Source organism: Lontra canadensis, unplaced genomic scaffold (assembly GCF_010015895.1).
Source record: "Lontra canadensis isolate GAN:19392208 unplaced genomic scaffold, GSC_riverotter_1.0 scaffold16, whole genome shotgun sequence".
Lineage (NCBI taxonomy): Eukaryota > Metazoa > Chordata > Mammalia > Carnivora > Mustelidae > Lontra > Lontra canadensis.
In genome coordinates, this window is record NW_022631010.1 from 1,909,109 (window position 1) to 1,925,184 (window position 16,076).

The 16,076-nt window shown below is 49.0% G+C and overlaps 1 protein-coding gene across 2 annotated transcripts in view; it reads right to left on the bottom strand.

The window, feature by feature from the left end:
• Window positions 1–7,351: 7,351 nt before the first annotated feature.
• ZNF341 (zinc finger protein 341) overlaps window positions 7,352–16,076 on the bottom strand; it is a 43,029-nt gene continuing 34,304 nt past the window's right edge. For both annotated transcript variants that reach the window (XM_032858868.1, XM_032858869.1), the window contains 5 exons: window positions 15,651–15,747; window positions 13,651–13,783; window positions 10,173–10,284; window positions 9,841–9,911; window positions 7,352–8,036 (listed from right to left, as the gene is read on the bottom strand). In XM_032858868.1, the coding sequence (XP_032714759.1) occupies window positions 7,507–8,036; window positions 9,841–9,911; window positions 10,173–10,284; window positions 13,651–13,783; window positions 15,651–15,747 (943 nt within the window). In that variant the 3' untranslated portion in view covers window positions 7,352–7,506. The remainder of the gene's footprint in view (window positions 8,037–9,840; window positions 9,912–10,172; window positions 10,285–13,650; window positions 13,784–15,650; window positions 15,748–16,076) is intronic.

A 16,076-nucleotide genomic window follows, 5' to 3' on the forward strand; every position in this document is an offset into this window, starting at 1 on the left:
AGGATTCAGTAAGAACGTAGGTAAAGAGCTTGCTACAGACTATGCATCCAATAAATATTTAGAAAATAGGGGCACCTGGATGGCTCAGTGGGTTAAGCCTCTGCCTTCGGCTCAGGTCATGATCTTGGGGTCCTGGGATTAAGCCCCACATTGGGCTCTCTGCTCAGCAGGGAGCCTGCTTCCCTTCCTCTCTCTCTGCCTGCCTCTCTGCCTACTTGTGATCTCTCTCTCTCTGTGTCAAATAAATAAATAAAATCTTTTAAAAAAAATAAAATATGGGACACCTGGGTGGCTCAGTCGGTTAAGCAGCTGCCTTCTGCTCAGGTCATGATCCCGGGGTCCTGGGATCAAGTGCCGCATCGGGCTCCTAGCTCAGCAGGGAGCTTGCTTCTCTCTCCACGTCTTGTGCCACTCTGCCTGCTTGTACGCTCATTCTCTCTCTCTCTCTCTCTCTCTCTCTGACAAATAAATTTTAAAAAATAAAATAAGATAAATAAACAATAATAGTAACAAGAAGAAGAGCAATCACTGACATCTGTGGGCCCTCACTGGGAGTCAGATGGTTTACAAAGAATATTTCATGACTTACCTGACTATAGCCCTATGAGGTAGATAATGATTACAGCTGAGGAAACAGAAGTTTAAAGAGGATGAATGACTGGCCCAAATACATCCCATTACTAATGACGTGGCTGACAGAAAATCTTTATTGAGTACTTTATGCTAAGTAAGACCCTGACCTGAGTGCTTACATCTATCATCTCATTTAGCTCACACAACTGCATGAGGTGGACACATTATTGTCCCCATTGTATTTTTTTTTTTAAGATTTTATTTACTTGGGACGCCTGGGTGGCTCAGTTGGTTAAGCAGCTGCCTTCGGCTCAGGTCATGATCCCAGTGTCCTGGATCGAGTCCCACATCGGGCTCCTTGCTCGGCGGGGAGCCTGCTTCTCCCTCTGCCTCTGCCTGCCATTCTGTCTGCCTGTGCTCACTCTCTCTCCCTCTCTCTCTGACAAAAAAAAAAAAAAAAATTAAAAAAGAAAAAAAGATTTTATTTACTTATTTGACAGAGAGAGGTGGGGAGCGAGCACAAGCAGGAGGAGCAGCAGGCAGAGGGCAAAGGAGATGCAGACTCCCAGCCAAGTAGGGAGCCTGACATGGGGCTCAATCCCAGGACCTGGGATCATGACCTGAGCCAAAGGCCGACTCTTAACTAACTGAACCACTCGGGTGCTCCTGTCCCCATCTTATGCATTAGGTACTGGAGAAACAGAGAAGTTGAACAGCTTGCTCCAGGTCACATGGCTTGTAAGGGCCAAGTTGAGATTCTTACTATAAGGACGACGTTTTGAACCTCTATGCTACACTGCCTTTATCCAAATGAATGGATAAAGAGATATGCACAAATAAACACAAATAAATGAAGTGTGATGAGCCTGCGAGCAGGCATGACCTCCCTGGGGAACAGGGCAAAGTAAGCAGTAGGGGTAGGAGTGACCCAGCAGAACCTGAGAGAGGCAAGTGGGGAGTGGGCGGAGACTGCGCTGGAGGGGCCTCTGCGCTTGAGCCAACGGTGGGTTCCAGCGCCTGCCTATTCCATACCTACTCATCTGAGCATGTGTAGGCTATGCAACAGGCACTGTGCCCTAGAGGGTCAAATGTTGCCTTCTTAGTAAGGCTTTTCAGGCCACCCTATCTCACACTGCAACCTGCACACCCCTCCCCCGCAATACACACTCACACTACTCACCTCCATTTTTTTTTCTACAGTACTCATCACCTTCTAACACATTATGTAACTTGCTTATTTGTTGTTTATCTTCTGGTTCTTCCAGAGACGATCTCCACAGATCATTATTTGTCTGGTTCACAAGGTATCATCAATGCCTAGAATTATGCCCAGCACATAGTAGGCACTTGATAAACATTTGTCGAATGGATAAATGAATGGGCTGAGGTAGCCGTGACTTGGGGGACAGGAAAACTGGGTTTGGATTTAGCCTTGTGATGATGGACCTTGGACAAAACTCTTTCCCACTCTGGGCCTCCTGTTACTCTCTGTGACTCTACAAAGGGCACAAGGCCCTGAAGTTGGGCCTTAGCCCCTGGCTTCAGGATTCCATGCCTGACCACCATACACAAGCTGCCCTTGGTGAGCAGGGGTTCACCCCCAACCCTGAGGGGCAATCTGCTCAGACTACCAACCTATAGGACCTGAGAATCCATGGGTGTCATTTGCTGGCCGCCTTGGACGTTGGGAGCACCGGCAGCTGCCACCTCCACTCCAGCCTCCAAGGGAGACAAAACTGGTCTGACCAGTTCTTCTGGGCCACACCATTACCTGCTGTGTCCACTGAGATTTCCAAGCTGTTGCCTCTGTCATTTGTCCCAGATATTCTCAGCTTCTTAAAACAAGGAAAATGGAGCTTTACAGGGCTTCAGGTTCGCCCTTTCTGGGCCCACATGACAGATTCTTCCCGAGGGAAACATACGCTTGGCCTCCATGGAATGGGAAAAGGGGATGGCTAGAGTGGGTCTTGTTCTCTCAAAGTGCTGTTGTTGGTTCATTCAACAAATATTGATCAGGCAATTCCTGAGCAGTTCTAGATACTGTAGATGTATCAGTGAACAAAACAGAGAAGTCTTTGTCCTTGCGGACCTTTTGTTTTTAATGAGAAGAATAGACAATAAAGATATATAATGTCAATGATGATTAATAAAAATGAAGAGGAAGGGACTAGAGTGTGATGAGGGTGGGGAGGGGCTATTTTAGATAAATTGGCCAAGGAAGTCCTGAGGAAATAACTTTTGGACAAAGGTAAATAGAAGGAGGGGGCCAGTATTAGGAAAATCTGGGGGAAGAACATTCTAGACAGCCCCACACTAGAGGGTTGTAGACAGGAAAGTGGGGTCACCTGGGTGGCTCAGTGGGTTAAGCCTCTGCCTTTGGCTCAGGTCATGATCTCAGAGTCCTGGGATCGAGCCCCACATCAGGCTCCCTGCTCAGCAAGGAGCCTGCTTCTCCCTCTCCCTCTGCCTGCCCCTTTGCCTGCCCCTCTGCCTGCCTCTCTGTGTACTTGTGATCTCTCTCTCTGTCAAATAAATAAATAAAATCTTTAAAAAAAAACAAACAGGAAAGTGGTATAATCTGATTGGGGCTCTAGAGAGAATGGATCATGGAGGAGAGAGAAAGAAAGCAGGGAAACCAAAGAGAAGGCTGTTGAAATTGTCCATGCGAGAAAGGCTGGCAGCCTGGACAGGGCAGTGATGGCTGAGGAGATGAAAAGTGGTTGGAGCCTTGGAGAAATGATTAAAACAACAATGACAACAAAAACCAAAACCTTGGCCTATCAGAGCCGGTGAGAGCTTTAGTGATCCTAAGGCAGGAACTTTGGAGTCTGTCAGTCCTGGGTTTGAAGCCCAGCTCCACACATTCTGGCTGAGAGTTTCTGAGCAGGTTGCCACACCTCTCTGAGCCTTGGTTTCCCTATTTATAAACTGGATGTGATAGGAGAGCTTGCTTCCAAGGGTGTTTTGAGGACTCAGTGACATGCAAAGACAGAGATCAGAGAGTTTGGCACTTAATAGGCAGTAAAGTTAGCTATGACTCAACTCCCCACATTTATTGATAGAGAAACTGAGGCAGGTTAGCTTAGAGGCAAGCAGAGGACAGGCGGTGGGAGGGAGAAAAGAAAGCACTATTTACAGGGTTCCTCAAATCATATACGCAGGTCCAGAAAGAAAGTTCAGTAGGCAAGGAACATAAAAAATCATGTGACGCCCTCTGGCCATCTTGTTTTCCTACTCTCAAAAGACATGGGAAATTAGAAATATGTCTCTAAGATAAATCAACACAAGTATAGTAAGTAGCAACTGACATTCAGCTGCAAAGTCAGGGAGACCTTAGAGAAGAACAGGAACCGTGGCACCTGGAACACGTGTGCCCATTGAAAGGAGCCGGGTACGTCAGTTCCCCCGAATTGCTGTCTCCCTCTGCCCGACATCCTTATTTTCAGCAGAAGTCAGAATCCAGATTTTCATATGAAATCTCCCATTTTTAAAAAGATTCTATTTTTAAGTTATCTCTACCCCAAATATGGGCTCAGACTTATAACCCGAAGATCAAGAGTTGCATGCTCCACCAATTGAGCCAGCCAGGCACCCCGAAATCTCCCAGTTTGGTGTGTTTTTTTTTTTTTTAACTTGCTTTTTTCTTCTTAAGTAGGCTCTACACCCAGCATGGAGCTCACTGTAGGGCTTGAACTCATTGCTTCTGGAGTATAGGAACCCAGCTTTTTTTTTTTTTTTAAATTTATGGAACCTAGTGAATTTTTTTTTGAACCTAGTAAATTTCTATATATTGCTCTTGCTATTATTTCAGCATTCTTGCCATTATTTCACCCTTTCTGATCCTTACAGTTTCTTTTTCTTGCCTTATTACTTTGGCTAGACCTCCAACACAATGTGGGAATCATGATAGCAGGCATCCTTTTCTTATTCCTTTTTTTTTTTTTTTAAGATTTTTTAATTTATTTATTTGACAGAGAGAGAGATCACAAGTAGGCAGAGAGGCAGGCAGAGAGAGAGGGGGAAGAAGGCTCCCTGCTGAGCAGAGATACTGATGCAGGGCTCAATCCCAGGACCCTGAGACCATGACCTGAGCCGAAGGCAGAGGCTTTAACCCACTGAGCCACCCAGGTGTCCCCCTTTCCTTGATCCTGACACAGAGGGAACATATCTCACTTTTCACCCCTGTGGTAGATTTTTAATTTCATTATTTTTAAATGTTGGCTTTTTTTTTTCCATGGGCTGCCAATTTGTGATCTCCGCTTTCCCTGAATTCTCTGTCTGAATTGTGGTAATCTTATTGGGTAGGTACTATTATTCTCACCAATTTGACATAGGAGGACACTGAGGTTCAGAGAGGTGAAGTGACTTGCCACAGCCACATACCTGGGAAGGGACAGAGCCAGGATTCAAACCTGGCTCTGCTCAATGTCAAAATCTGTGGGACCCTGGATGCTCAGGACAGCCTCTCTTTACACTTTACCCTCTCCAGCAACTTGGGGGACCTATGGGGTGCTCTGGAATCCTGGAGCAGCTCTGTTGTCAATTTTAAGTGACCCTTGACCAAGGGCCTTCCCCTTCCTGGGCCTCAGTCTCCCCATCTGTCAACCCAGGAGGGATGTAGTTACAAGGTCCCCAATATGGTCCCAGTCTCCTTCCCTGCAGTCCAATTATGTATCTATCAAATATTAGGCCTTGATATGTCACTTGTTCTGTGGCCTGGGTCTGCCACATACTGCTATGTGATTTGGGGGTGCTTAACCTCACTGTACCTTTTGCCTCATCTCAGGTTTAAGATGGAATTAAAAGTAGCACCTATCTCCAAGTGCTTAGGACATGCCAGGCATGGCATAAGTGCCTAGTAAACATGAGTCCTCATGATTATTGATAAATGTACATGCATGTGTACACTGACAGGAAAAGACAGAAATATAACTTAAGTAGTTTTATTAGGATGGAGACATGGTTCTTAACATTTTCTTTAATGTCACAATTTTTTAAAACGTTTAATGACTCCTCCATTTTGTAGAGAACAGTCTAAATTCCTCAACCCAACATCCAACAACATCTGATTCAACATCAACTTATATTTCAATACAGCAAAGTGGCTAATGGCACACGGAGGCAGGCCACCCCAGCCTGAATCCCATCTCTGTGACTTACTAGCTGTGTGAGCTTGGGCAAAGAGCTCTGCCTCTCTGTGCCTTTGTTTCCTCATCTGTAAAATAAGGAAATTAACAATTCTCACCTGATGGGGCTGAGGTGGTATGTGCAGTGTCCATCATGTGGAAGCTTGAAACATATAAGGGATTATTATGATCTAACCATTACCCCCAAATCTCTGGTCATCCTGATCCATTCACCAGCCCCCAAATCATCCTACTTTGAAGGCTTTACTCATGACTTTCTCTTCCTGGCATGCCTTTTCCTATTTATCCATCCATCAAAACATTCTGTGTCAAGGACCAGCTCAAATGTGCCCTCCCCTAAAGAGAACTTCTGTCCTCACCAGCCCCCCTCTGGCCATGAAGGCTGGGTGCACTTCAAGCTCTCACTACCTCAGCTGTATACCACTTCCTCATTGGTCCTTCCTCTTGCATCATACCCTTCCTGAGGGGAAGCTGGGCTTGCTCTGAGCTACAGCCCAGAGCCCCAGCACAGATACCTGAGGGACGTACCAGCCTTCAAGGAAACTCATCAAACTGAGTCCAACAGCTCTGCTGCGTCCTGCCTGTCCCTTCTTGGGCCTCGGTTTCCTCTCCTATCACTGAGGCAGTGTGGCTGTGAATAGAAATGAGGAGACCCTGGTCAAGGCCCCTCTTCTCTTCCCTGCCTCCCAATAAGCCTGGCTTGCTTCTCCTCTGGACTAGCTGGGGAGTGGGGACAGAGTGCTGGCAGTGGGGGCAACTACTGATTTTAGAGGCCTGCTTGCGATGGACCTCTGGCTCTGATCAGAGTTTCTGATGTTGAAGGGTTTGGGGCAAGGCTCAGGATCCTGCATTTTTCCAAAGTGAGTATAAACCCCTTCCATGGCCATGTTCTGAAATGTGGGAGCACCGAACCTCTCATGGCTAACAGGCAGCAAAGCTGTAGGCAAGGGGCCATGGGCCCTCTCAGTCCCCACACACTATGCTGCCACCTAGGGGCAAAGAAAGAAACTGCCAAGGCTCGAGCCTAAGCCATTGGACACGTTTTGATAAAAACACTTGAGCACTTTCCAAGTGCCAAGCACTATGCCAAGTCCTTTGCACATATCATCATACTGGGTCCCCATGACAGCCCTATGAGATCGAAACGTCATAAGCCCCATTGTACAGAAGAGACACACAGGGCTCAGAGATGGCAAGTGACATACCTAAGGTCACACAGCAAGTGAATAGCAGCACTTAGATTTAAGGCCAAATCTGGCTGATAGCTGTACTCTAACTGTGACACTCAGTGCTGCCTAAATGCCTACGTCACAGAGTCATCTGCGGATACCCTGTGGAACCGTATATGAAAAGGTCCAGCAGATAAGGGCTCTACCCATTTCAGGCCTCCAGAAGAACAGCTTGACCAGAGGCCACACTGAGACAGCCCAGAGGAGGGGCAGGTGGGACCACTCTGTCTTCTCTCTTAGGTGGGCTGACACCAGGCTGGACCAGCCAGACCCTGGGCTGCTGGCTTGGCCAGCTCTCTGACCTCCAGTGCCCCTACCTGGAAGCGGTAGGCAGCCCTGCCTCATATTCCAGAATGCCACAGGCCTAGCCAGCAGAATAGGAGCCACAGCAGGCTGGCCACAGCAGGCTGGCCACAGGCGAGGGTTCATAAATGACACTCCAGAAGGATTTTGGCCAATGGCTCACTTCCACAGGGAAGGATCTCTTGTCAGCCCCTGAGGCCTAGACCCACAGGGGAGCATCAGGCCAGGCTCTGGGAGCAAACACCGCGGGTCCGTCACTCTGAGGCCTGGATGTAGACAGGCACAGCTAGCATGGCACATGGGCCTTCGGCCCCGGCCTGCAGCTCTGCCAGCGCCAGGTTGGAGCCCAGGCTCTCTGCATGCCCGGGCACTACCAGCTCTGGTTCACCCCCCACTGTGCCACCCACCACGATGGACAGCACTGCGTCTGGCTCCGAGAAGGGCGGCTTGCCTGGGGCAGCCTCGGACACTGACCCAGCCCCGGTGTCCTTCAGCTCCTCCAGCCCCAGCGGGTCGGGCAGGGGAGTTACCACCTTACGCCCGCCACTGCTGCCACTGCGAGGTGCTGCCCTCCTCCGGGAGGGCCGCCGGGCTTGCAGGTCCTTATCCTTCTGGGGGCCAAGGCGGCAGCGGTGATCTTTGAGGTATTTGTGTCGGGAAAAGCCCTTGGCACAGCCGGCGCAGCGGAACTTGTAGTTGCCGGTGTGGGCACGCTGGTGCTCCGCGAGGTGGGCGCGGCGGCTGAAGGACTTGCTGCACAGGGCACACTTGTGGAGCTTCATGCCTGGAGCGAGGGGAAGTCCGTGAGAGGCACCCTGACCCCTTAGTCTGCAACCGCACCTTTGCACTAGGGATAAAACCCAGTCTCTCAGCTTGCCTTTGGAACACGTGTCCGATCTGGGCTCTGCTCCTGCCAGTCTCATTTCCCACCTTTTCCCAACCAGCCACACCAGCTCTCCTCAGGCCACCAAGATGGCGCCTGCCTCTGGGCCTTTACACTTGCTCTATCCCCTCTGCCTAGAATAGCATGCTCTGCCCTGAAATCTTGGCTACCTTAGCCAGGTCACCATTATCTCTCTCCTCTCTGGTCTGTCTCACCCTCGTCCCCTCAGACCATCCCTGCAGGGCAGCTAGAGATGGCTTCATGAACTACACAAAGGATCCTGACTCTGAACCCTCCAGCGATTCCCCAAGTTTTCCACAAAGCCCTGTGCGTTGGACCACCCCCTTCACCTCTCAGCCCCATTCCCTCCTTCCCCTCACCAGCTCTCAGATCTCCATGCCTCCCACTCACCTTTCCTTGTCTTAAACAACCCCCCTAGTCTCTCCCCTGCCTCAAGGCTTTACACTTGCTTCCTCCTTCTGGAAGCTATTCGCTGGCTCTTCTCATCCCTCAGGATAGGTCTGATGTTACCTCCTCCCGGAAGCCCCCCGATATCTGCTTCATTTCTTTCTCTGCCCCATCCTTCTGTTTATTCCCATCTTTGTACTCTGCATACTTTGCTGTAAGATACTTACTCATTTGTTGTTCATTTTCAATCTCTATCACTTAAATGCAAAGCTTTCCCAGGGAGGCAGGGGGGGCTCTGTCCATCTGATTCCGCCCCATCACCCCCAGAGTCTGACATGTGATAGGTTCTCAATAGTCACTCACTGAGTGAATCACTGGTGCCTCCACGTCTACCATGAAGTCAGCTCCAGCCCACACTCGGCCTGAGCCATACTCCCCTCACCCTCTCTGGGACGAAGGCTCAGAGAGCGGCAGTGACTTGCATGAAGCAATGCAGCAGGACAGTGGTCGTACTAAGAATCAGACTCAGGCCCTCTGTCTTCAGTCCTCAACTCTCTACTCTCCCAGTTTTCAAACTTCCCTTAGCCACTAAATCCTTTCTGTAAACCTCTGGTTTTTAACCAGGGGCAATTTTACCCCTCCGAGACTTTGGCTTGTCCTCTGGAGACATCTGTGGTTGTCCTAGCTGCAGGGAAGATGCCACTGACATCCGGAGGGTAGAGGCCGGATGTACTGGGAAACATCCCACAATGCACAGGGAGGCCCCCAGGACAAAGCATCAGCTACTGCGAAATCTCAAGAGTGCCAAGAAACCATGTTCCAGACCCAATGGTATGTGGAAAGCCAGCTGAGCTGCTCTGGGGACACAGCAGCACCCCAGGAAGTGCCATAGAGCCCCTGGAAAGCTGAGGAGTGGGGTGGAGAGCCCTGCTCCCTGCACCAGCTGCCCTGCTCTGCTGAGGGTACCAAGGAACCTTCCTGGCTGTGTCCTGGACCCCGCTGGAATCTGATTTCCCTCCACGTCCGATCCACATCTCTATCACACTGGGTACCTCTCTGATTTTCAGCTATCTCCTCTCAGGCAAGCTTCCCCCTCAGCCTGGGGAACTCTGTCTGACTTACCTCCATAGGACCCCGAGGACTCTAATGCAGACATGGCTCATGGTTCATATGAGCAAATGTCTGTTGGCTGGAATATGCCAGGCAGACATAATAAGCTTCATGGGATGCGCCTGCTCTTTCTAGGAGGCCCGCCCCAGGGGTTCAGACCCTCCTGGTATGTCCAGCGGTCACTTACCGGAGTGGGAGAGGATATGCGCCTTCAGCTTGTCTGGCCGGTTGAACTCTTTACTGCAGCCTGTGTGTGTCCTGGAACCCAAAACCACTGGTCAGGGGGAGCTCACCAGACTCGGACTCTCTTGCTGGTCTCTGTGCTAGCCCTGGGCATGAGGGACTCCCTGTCTACCCCAAAGGCCAGGCAAGGAAGCAGGGTGGGGAGTGAGGCAGGTCAGGTAGCAAGGCCCACGACAGGATAATAGGAGACAGGCCCTTCAGAACCTCGGCCCTGACAATTCTCTGTCCCACTGCTGGGTAAATCGGCCCCTCCCACTCATGCCAGTCTCCACTCACGAGAAGGGGCATTTGTATTTCTTGAATGGTTCATGGATCAACATGTGTCTCTTCAGTTTGTCCTTACGGTTGAACGCGGACTCGCACACTGAGCATTTGTAGGGCTTCTCACCTGTAGGAAGAGACACAGCTGGGGGGTGGGGACTGCAAGTCCCATGAGATGGAGTCTGAATATGGGGTACACTAGAGGACAGCAGCCCCTCTAGGGAAGTGGCCTGGGAGAAAACAGCCTCTCCCATTCCTCATGATTTTGTTTTTCAAAGGAGAAGAGGGGGCTATTGCAGATAGGGCAGTCAGGAAAGGCCTTTCTGATGAGGCAAGAGGGGAGACCTGAGGTGGTAGGGGAGCGAGCCATGATGGAAATTGAATTCAGGGTCCCAGGAAGAAGGAAAGGTAGGAGTGTGTGGTATGTCTGAAGAGCAGTGGGGAGGCCAGTGTGGCTGGAACAGAGTGGGGAACGGAGAATGAGGCATAAGGGGAGGTCAGCGAGACAGCCAGGCCCAACAGGAAGGGCCTGCAAGGCCTAGGTTTTTACTCTGAGTAAGAGGAGAAGCCTCCAGAGGGGCTGAGTGGAGCAGGGACAGATCTGACTTAAGAGTGTCATGGGCTCCCTCTAGCTGCATGCAGAGGACAGACTGGGGGGGGGGGATGGGAAGTAGCCAAGAATAGACCATGTTAGGAAAGTGGAATCGGCAGCCTTTGCCAGTGGACTGACTGTGGGGTGACTGAGGGGAAGGGAGTCAAGAATCTAAGGTGGGCCTGAGTGATGGGTGAATGGTTGTGGCATCTACCGAAATGGGGTCTACCACAGGGGAGAGAATTATACCTTATCTAATGAATTGTTGCCACAAACTATGAAGGAAGTACTAGGTGAGAAAACTGAAGGTCATGGTCTGTACCTAGTGAGCTAAGAAGCCAGCCCAGCAGTGTGATGCAGAGTCTGCCTGAGTCGCCCCCCATCGGCTGCAGCAGAGGCTGGTGGGGACCAGGAGGGGGAGGAGAGCAGCTCTCACCTGACAGGGGTCCTAACCTGTCCTATGGAAAAGGGCTGCCACTGGGCTGTTTTGACTTCCTGTCATTATTTCCTCCCTATTCTCCCTCTGGAATGAATAAAGTCCTTTTGAAAAATGCCAACCCAGTGATTAAGGAAATTCTGGCCCTTACGATGGAATGCTCTGCAGTCATGTGTCCAGATTAGTGTCCAGTTGTGTTTCCTGATCTGGAAAGAGGCTCCTGGTCATACTGCTAGTGAGGAAAGAAAACTGTAGAACAGCTTAAGACAATCCCCCTTTTGTTAGAAAAGATAAAACCCTCATATTCCAAAACAGCCCTAGCCACAGGTGGTTGTATATACCACCTGTGTAGATGCAGGGAGAGAGCTGAGGGCAGGTACATACCAAAACGTCAGTAACAATTAGGATTCGAAGAGGCAACCTAAAGTTTTACCTTATATACTTCTATGCTGCTTCCATTTTTTAAATAAGCATGTATTACTTTTGAATAATAATTTTTAAAACTATAAAGAGAGTAATTTGGTAATATCTATCAAAATTACCAAGCATGTACTTTTTTCTTCTTTTATTATGGTAAAATATACATTAAATTTTCCATTTTAGCCATCTTTAAGGGTCCATTTCAGTGGTATTAAATACACTAGCATGGTTGTGCAATCACCAGCACCATCCATCCCCAGAACTTTGGCATCATCCCAAACAGAAACTCAGTACAATACTGCTTATACACTGGAACCTAGCATTTCCACTGCACAGAATACACAACTACAGACATACTCCCAAAAGCGTGCCAAGGGGACACACACAGCATTTTGCATACAAACTAACAGCTAAAAATAATCCAAGTATCCATCCCCAGGAACCGGTTAAATAAAAAATAGTAAATAAAGGGCGCCTGGATGGCTCAGTGGGTTGAGCCTCTGCCTTCGGCTCAGGTCATGATCTCAGGGTCCAGGGATCGAGCCCCGCATAGGGCTTTCTGCTCAGCTGGGAGCCTGCTTCGCCCTCTCTCTCTGCCTGCCTCTCTGCCTACTTGTGATCTCTCTGTCAAATAAATAAATAAAACTCTAAAAAAAAATAGTAAATATGGAGGAATTCTATGCAGCTGAGAAAAAGAAGGTACTGCTAGAAGTATCTCCAATGTATACTGATGAGTGAAGAAAAAAGGCACATAACAGAGTTATAATATTCACTCCATTATGTTAAAGTAAGCAAGCGTGTGGCACAGATACAAAATTAAACCACAAGGACTCAGACTAGAGCCACTAACTGCAGTCATCTGCGGGGAGGGGAATTGGGGATACTTTTCAAACTGCAAGTTATGACCTGCTGGTGGTTATTTTAACAACTAAAATTAAACAGAATAGAAAATATTGTTTTACGAAATTTCTGTTTCAGTATATGCTCTGCATATAAATGTGTTTCCTGGGTTGTAGTATAAAATATATTTTTTTGCCATAGGTCATAGTAAAAATTTTTTTTAAATATTTGGATTATCCATTTGAGGTGAGAGGATGGGGTTATTTTCTTTTTCTCATATTTGTTTTTTTATTTTTATTTTTTTTCATATTTGCTTTTGTAATGTCAAGGATTTTCTATTCAGGTTTTTGCAACTTTTGGATCCTTTTAAATGAAAAAAATTTTTTTAAAGTAATAATCTTTTTTAAAAGATTTTATTTATTTATTTGAGAGAGCAAGTGCACAGAGGCAGAGGGAGAAGGAGAGGCAGACTCCCTGCTGAGCAGGGAGCCTGATGTGGGGCTCAATCCCAGGACCCTGAGATCATGACCTGAGCTGAAAGCAGATGCTTAAGCCCCTTAAGTAATACTCTTTTTTTTTTAATTTTTTAAAGATTTTTATTTATTTATTTGACAGACAGAGCTCACAAGCAGGCAGAGAGGCAGGCAGAGAGAGAGGAGATGGCTCCCCGCTGAGCAGAGAGCCCGATGCGGGGCTCAATCCCAGGACCCTGAGATTATGACCTGAGCCGAAGACAGAGGCCTAAACCACTGAGCCACCCAGGCACCCCAGTAATACTCTTTTGAAGATTAAAAGAGAATAAAATGTCAATGTATCTCAACTGGGGAACCAAGGAAGGGGGTTCTGCCCAGGTGTGGGTGGGAATTTTGTAGGGAGAACAGCACCTCCACCCCAAGGGGCTCAGAATGGTCTGAGTGAGCTGTCAGGGGGCAGAGCCAAGGGTTTCCCCCACCAGCCTCCAGAGGTACATATCCACTCTAGTACTGGTGGGAATTCCTTGTTCACTTGAGAGGGCAGCTTGTTAGGTGGCCAGAAAGGAGATGAGGAAAGACTGGGGAAGGAACTGGATGGGGAGGGAGAAGAGGGAAATAAAGAGAAAGATGGGATAAAGGGCAGAGGGGGATGGGAAGGGGAAAAGAGACGGAGCTGGGGGAGCAGACAGGAGGCTGGGCAGGAGTTGGGGGTGGGGGACACAGGGCACGCACCTGAGTGGATGTGAGCATGCAGTTTGAGGTAGTGCTCCCGCCGGAAGAACTTCTTGCACACCTGGCACTTGAACCTGCCGCCACTGCCATGGGTGGGCAGATGGCGCCGCAGGTAGCGCTCACAAGGAAACACCTAGCAGAAGACAGGAGCTGGCCTTAGGTCTGACTTAGTAGCCCTCACCACCCTGTGAGCTTAAGGGGCCCCTCATTTCCCACACTTATGGAAACAATTTCCTTTCTGCCCACCGGGGTCAAGGATCAGGGCCCAGTGTCAGGCTTAGCCTTAGAACCTCACAGCTCCCACGACTCCCCCATAACGCCTGCTCTGAGCTCCTGCCAGCCTGCTTTTACTACCCAGGAGGCCCTTCTTTCGTAGCCTGACAAACTTCCACTTGGCCATCAAGATCCAGCCCAGGTGTCACTGCTTTTGTGAAGACCTCTCTGACTGTCCAGTGCTACAGAGGGCCATACAAACTTGACCCTTGAATGTTCATATACGTTTTATTTATTTCTTTGTTACTTAAAATAAACTCTACCCCCTACATGGGACTCGAACTCACAACCCCTGAGATCAAGAGTCGCATGCTCTACTACCTGAGCCAGCGGATACCCCTGTGCATCTATTTTTTTTTTTAAGATTTTATTTATTTATTTGACAGACAGAGATCACAAGTAGGCAGAGAAGCAGGCAGAGAGAAAGGAGGAAGCAGGCTCCCTGCTGAGCAGAGAGCCCGATGCGGGGCTCGATCCCAAGACCTGGGATCATGACCTGAGCTGAAGGCAGAAGCTTTAACCCACTGAGCCACCCAGGCGCCCCTGCATCTATGTTTTTAAAGTCGCCATCTGACCCCTTGAATCATAACCTGTGGCTTAAATGAGATCCCTATGAGGGCAGAGGAGCTTTCATTCACTGCCACAGGGCCTGGGTGAAATGTTGCACATGCAAAAGAATGAATGACAAACAGAAGAAACTGAATGAAAAGGTAACAAAGAGCCAGAAACATGGAAGCCAAAATCTCCTTCCTCTCCAGCCTTAGGAAAGGCATTCGTTCATTTTTTCATTCATTTGCTACAGAGAAGTAGTCAGGGTTACAGACCCAACTACTTAGTAGCCCCTCCATGTCCTAGCTGGGAGAGCTTGTTGTACCTCGGTTTCCTCATCTGTAAAATGGGAAGAGTAGTGGTATGCTTCCTGGAGTTAAATGACTCAATGCAATCAAATGCTCTGAACAGTATCTGGCACGTGGCTCTTGTTTAATCCACGATACCTTTTCTTTGGAACACAAATTCCAAAGCCCCAAATTAGGCTATCTGCATAATTAGAAACATCTACCATGCAGCTGACATGAAACCAGGGCTGTCCTGGAAAATCTGCCGTGTAAGGCTGTGAGAAAATGAGTAGACTAGAGAAACCAGTTAAAGCACCAGGTGGATGCAATCAGCAGAATCCAGACTTCAGGAAACTGCACAGGACCAATGGCCCAGTTTCTTCAACAAATAAATTAAAAGAAAAGAAAAGAACAAAAAAAAAGGAGCACTGGTGGGGAGCATCTGTTGACGAACAGAAAATTTGGTTGTATCGAGTGGCTGGAGTGTGTGGACCTGATTCAGACAAATAAACCTGACAAAAATTATGATGTTTCCAAGACTATTAGAAATGAGAACATCAGGCTTAGTGATGGTTTTCAGACTCACTGGAAAGAACCCACAGCAAGAAGGACAGTAATAGGTCAGGAAGCTGGAGGCCGCTGTGCCGAGGCTGGGCCTGGGCCCAGGAGAGGCCTCACCCCATGTCGGCACAGCCTGGCCGAGCCTGGCCCAGTGGCAGCTGCAGGGTGGACACGTGTGCTATCCAGTGGCTCAGCTGGGCCGTGCAGGGCTCTTCCTCTTCAGAGGTGAAGTGTCATCTATGGAGACGAGCCCAGGAGAGTGGGAGGTATTTGCTCTACCACCTCTCACCCCCCATCATGGCCCCAGGGGGAAAGGGCAGTGGTACCCACCTTCTGGCAGTGAGGGCAGGGGAAGTTGTGAGTGGCGGTCTGCAGGTGGTGTTCCAGGGCCTCAGGGGTTGAGTATTTGTTGACACATTTGACACACCTACATGGGAAGGAGCAGGAGAGGGGACACAGCAGTGTGAGGAGGCCGGACTGGCCCAGCAGCAGCCATCCTCCTCCCCCCAGGGCAACAGTGGAAGGCAAAATTCTACACTTAATTCATTCTTTTCCTTTCAAAAAAAAAAAAAAAAAAAAAGAAGGGAAGGTCAAGGGGCTTGAACTCATGACCCTGAGATCAAAAGTCGCATGTTCTTGGGGCACCTGAGTGGCTCAGTCAGTTAAGCCTCTGCCTTTGGCTCAGGTCATGGTCCTGGGATAGAGCCCCATGTCAGGATCCCTGCTCAGTGAGGAGACTCCTTCTCCCTCTGCCTC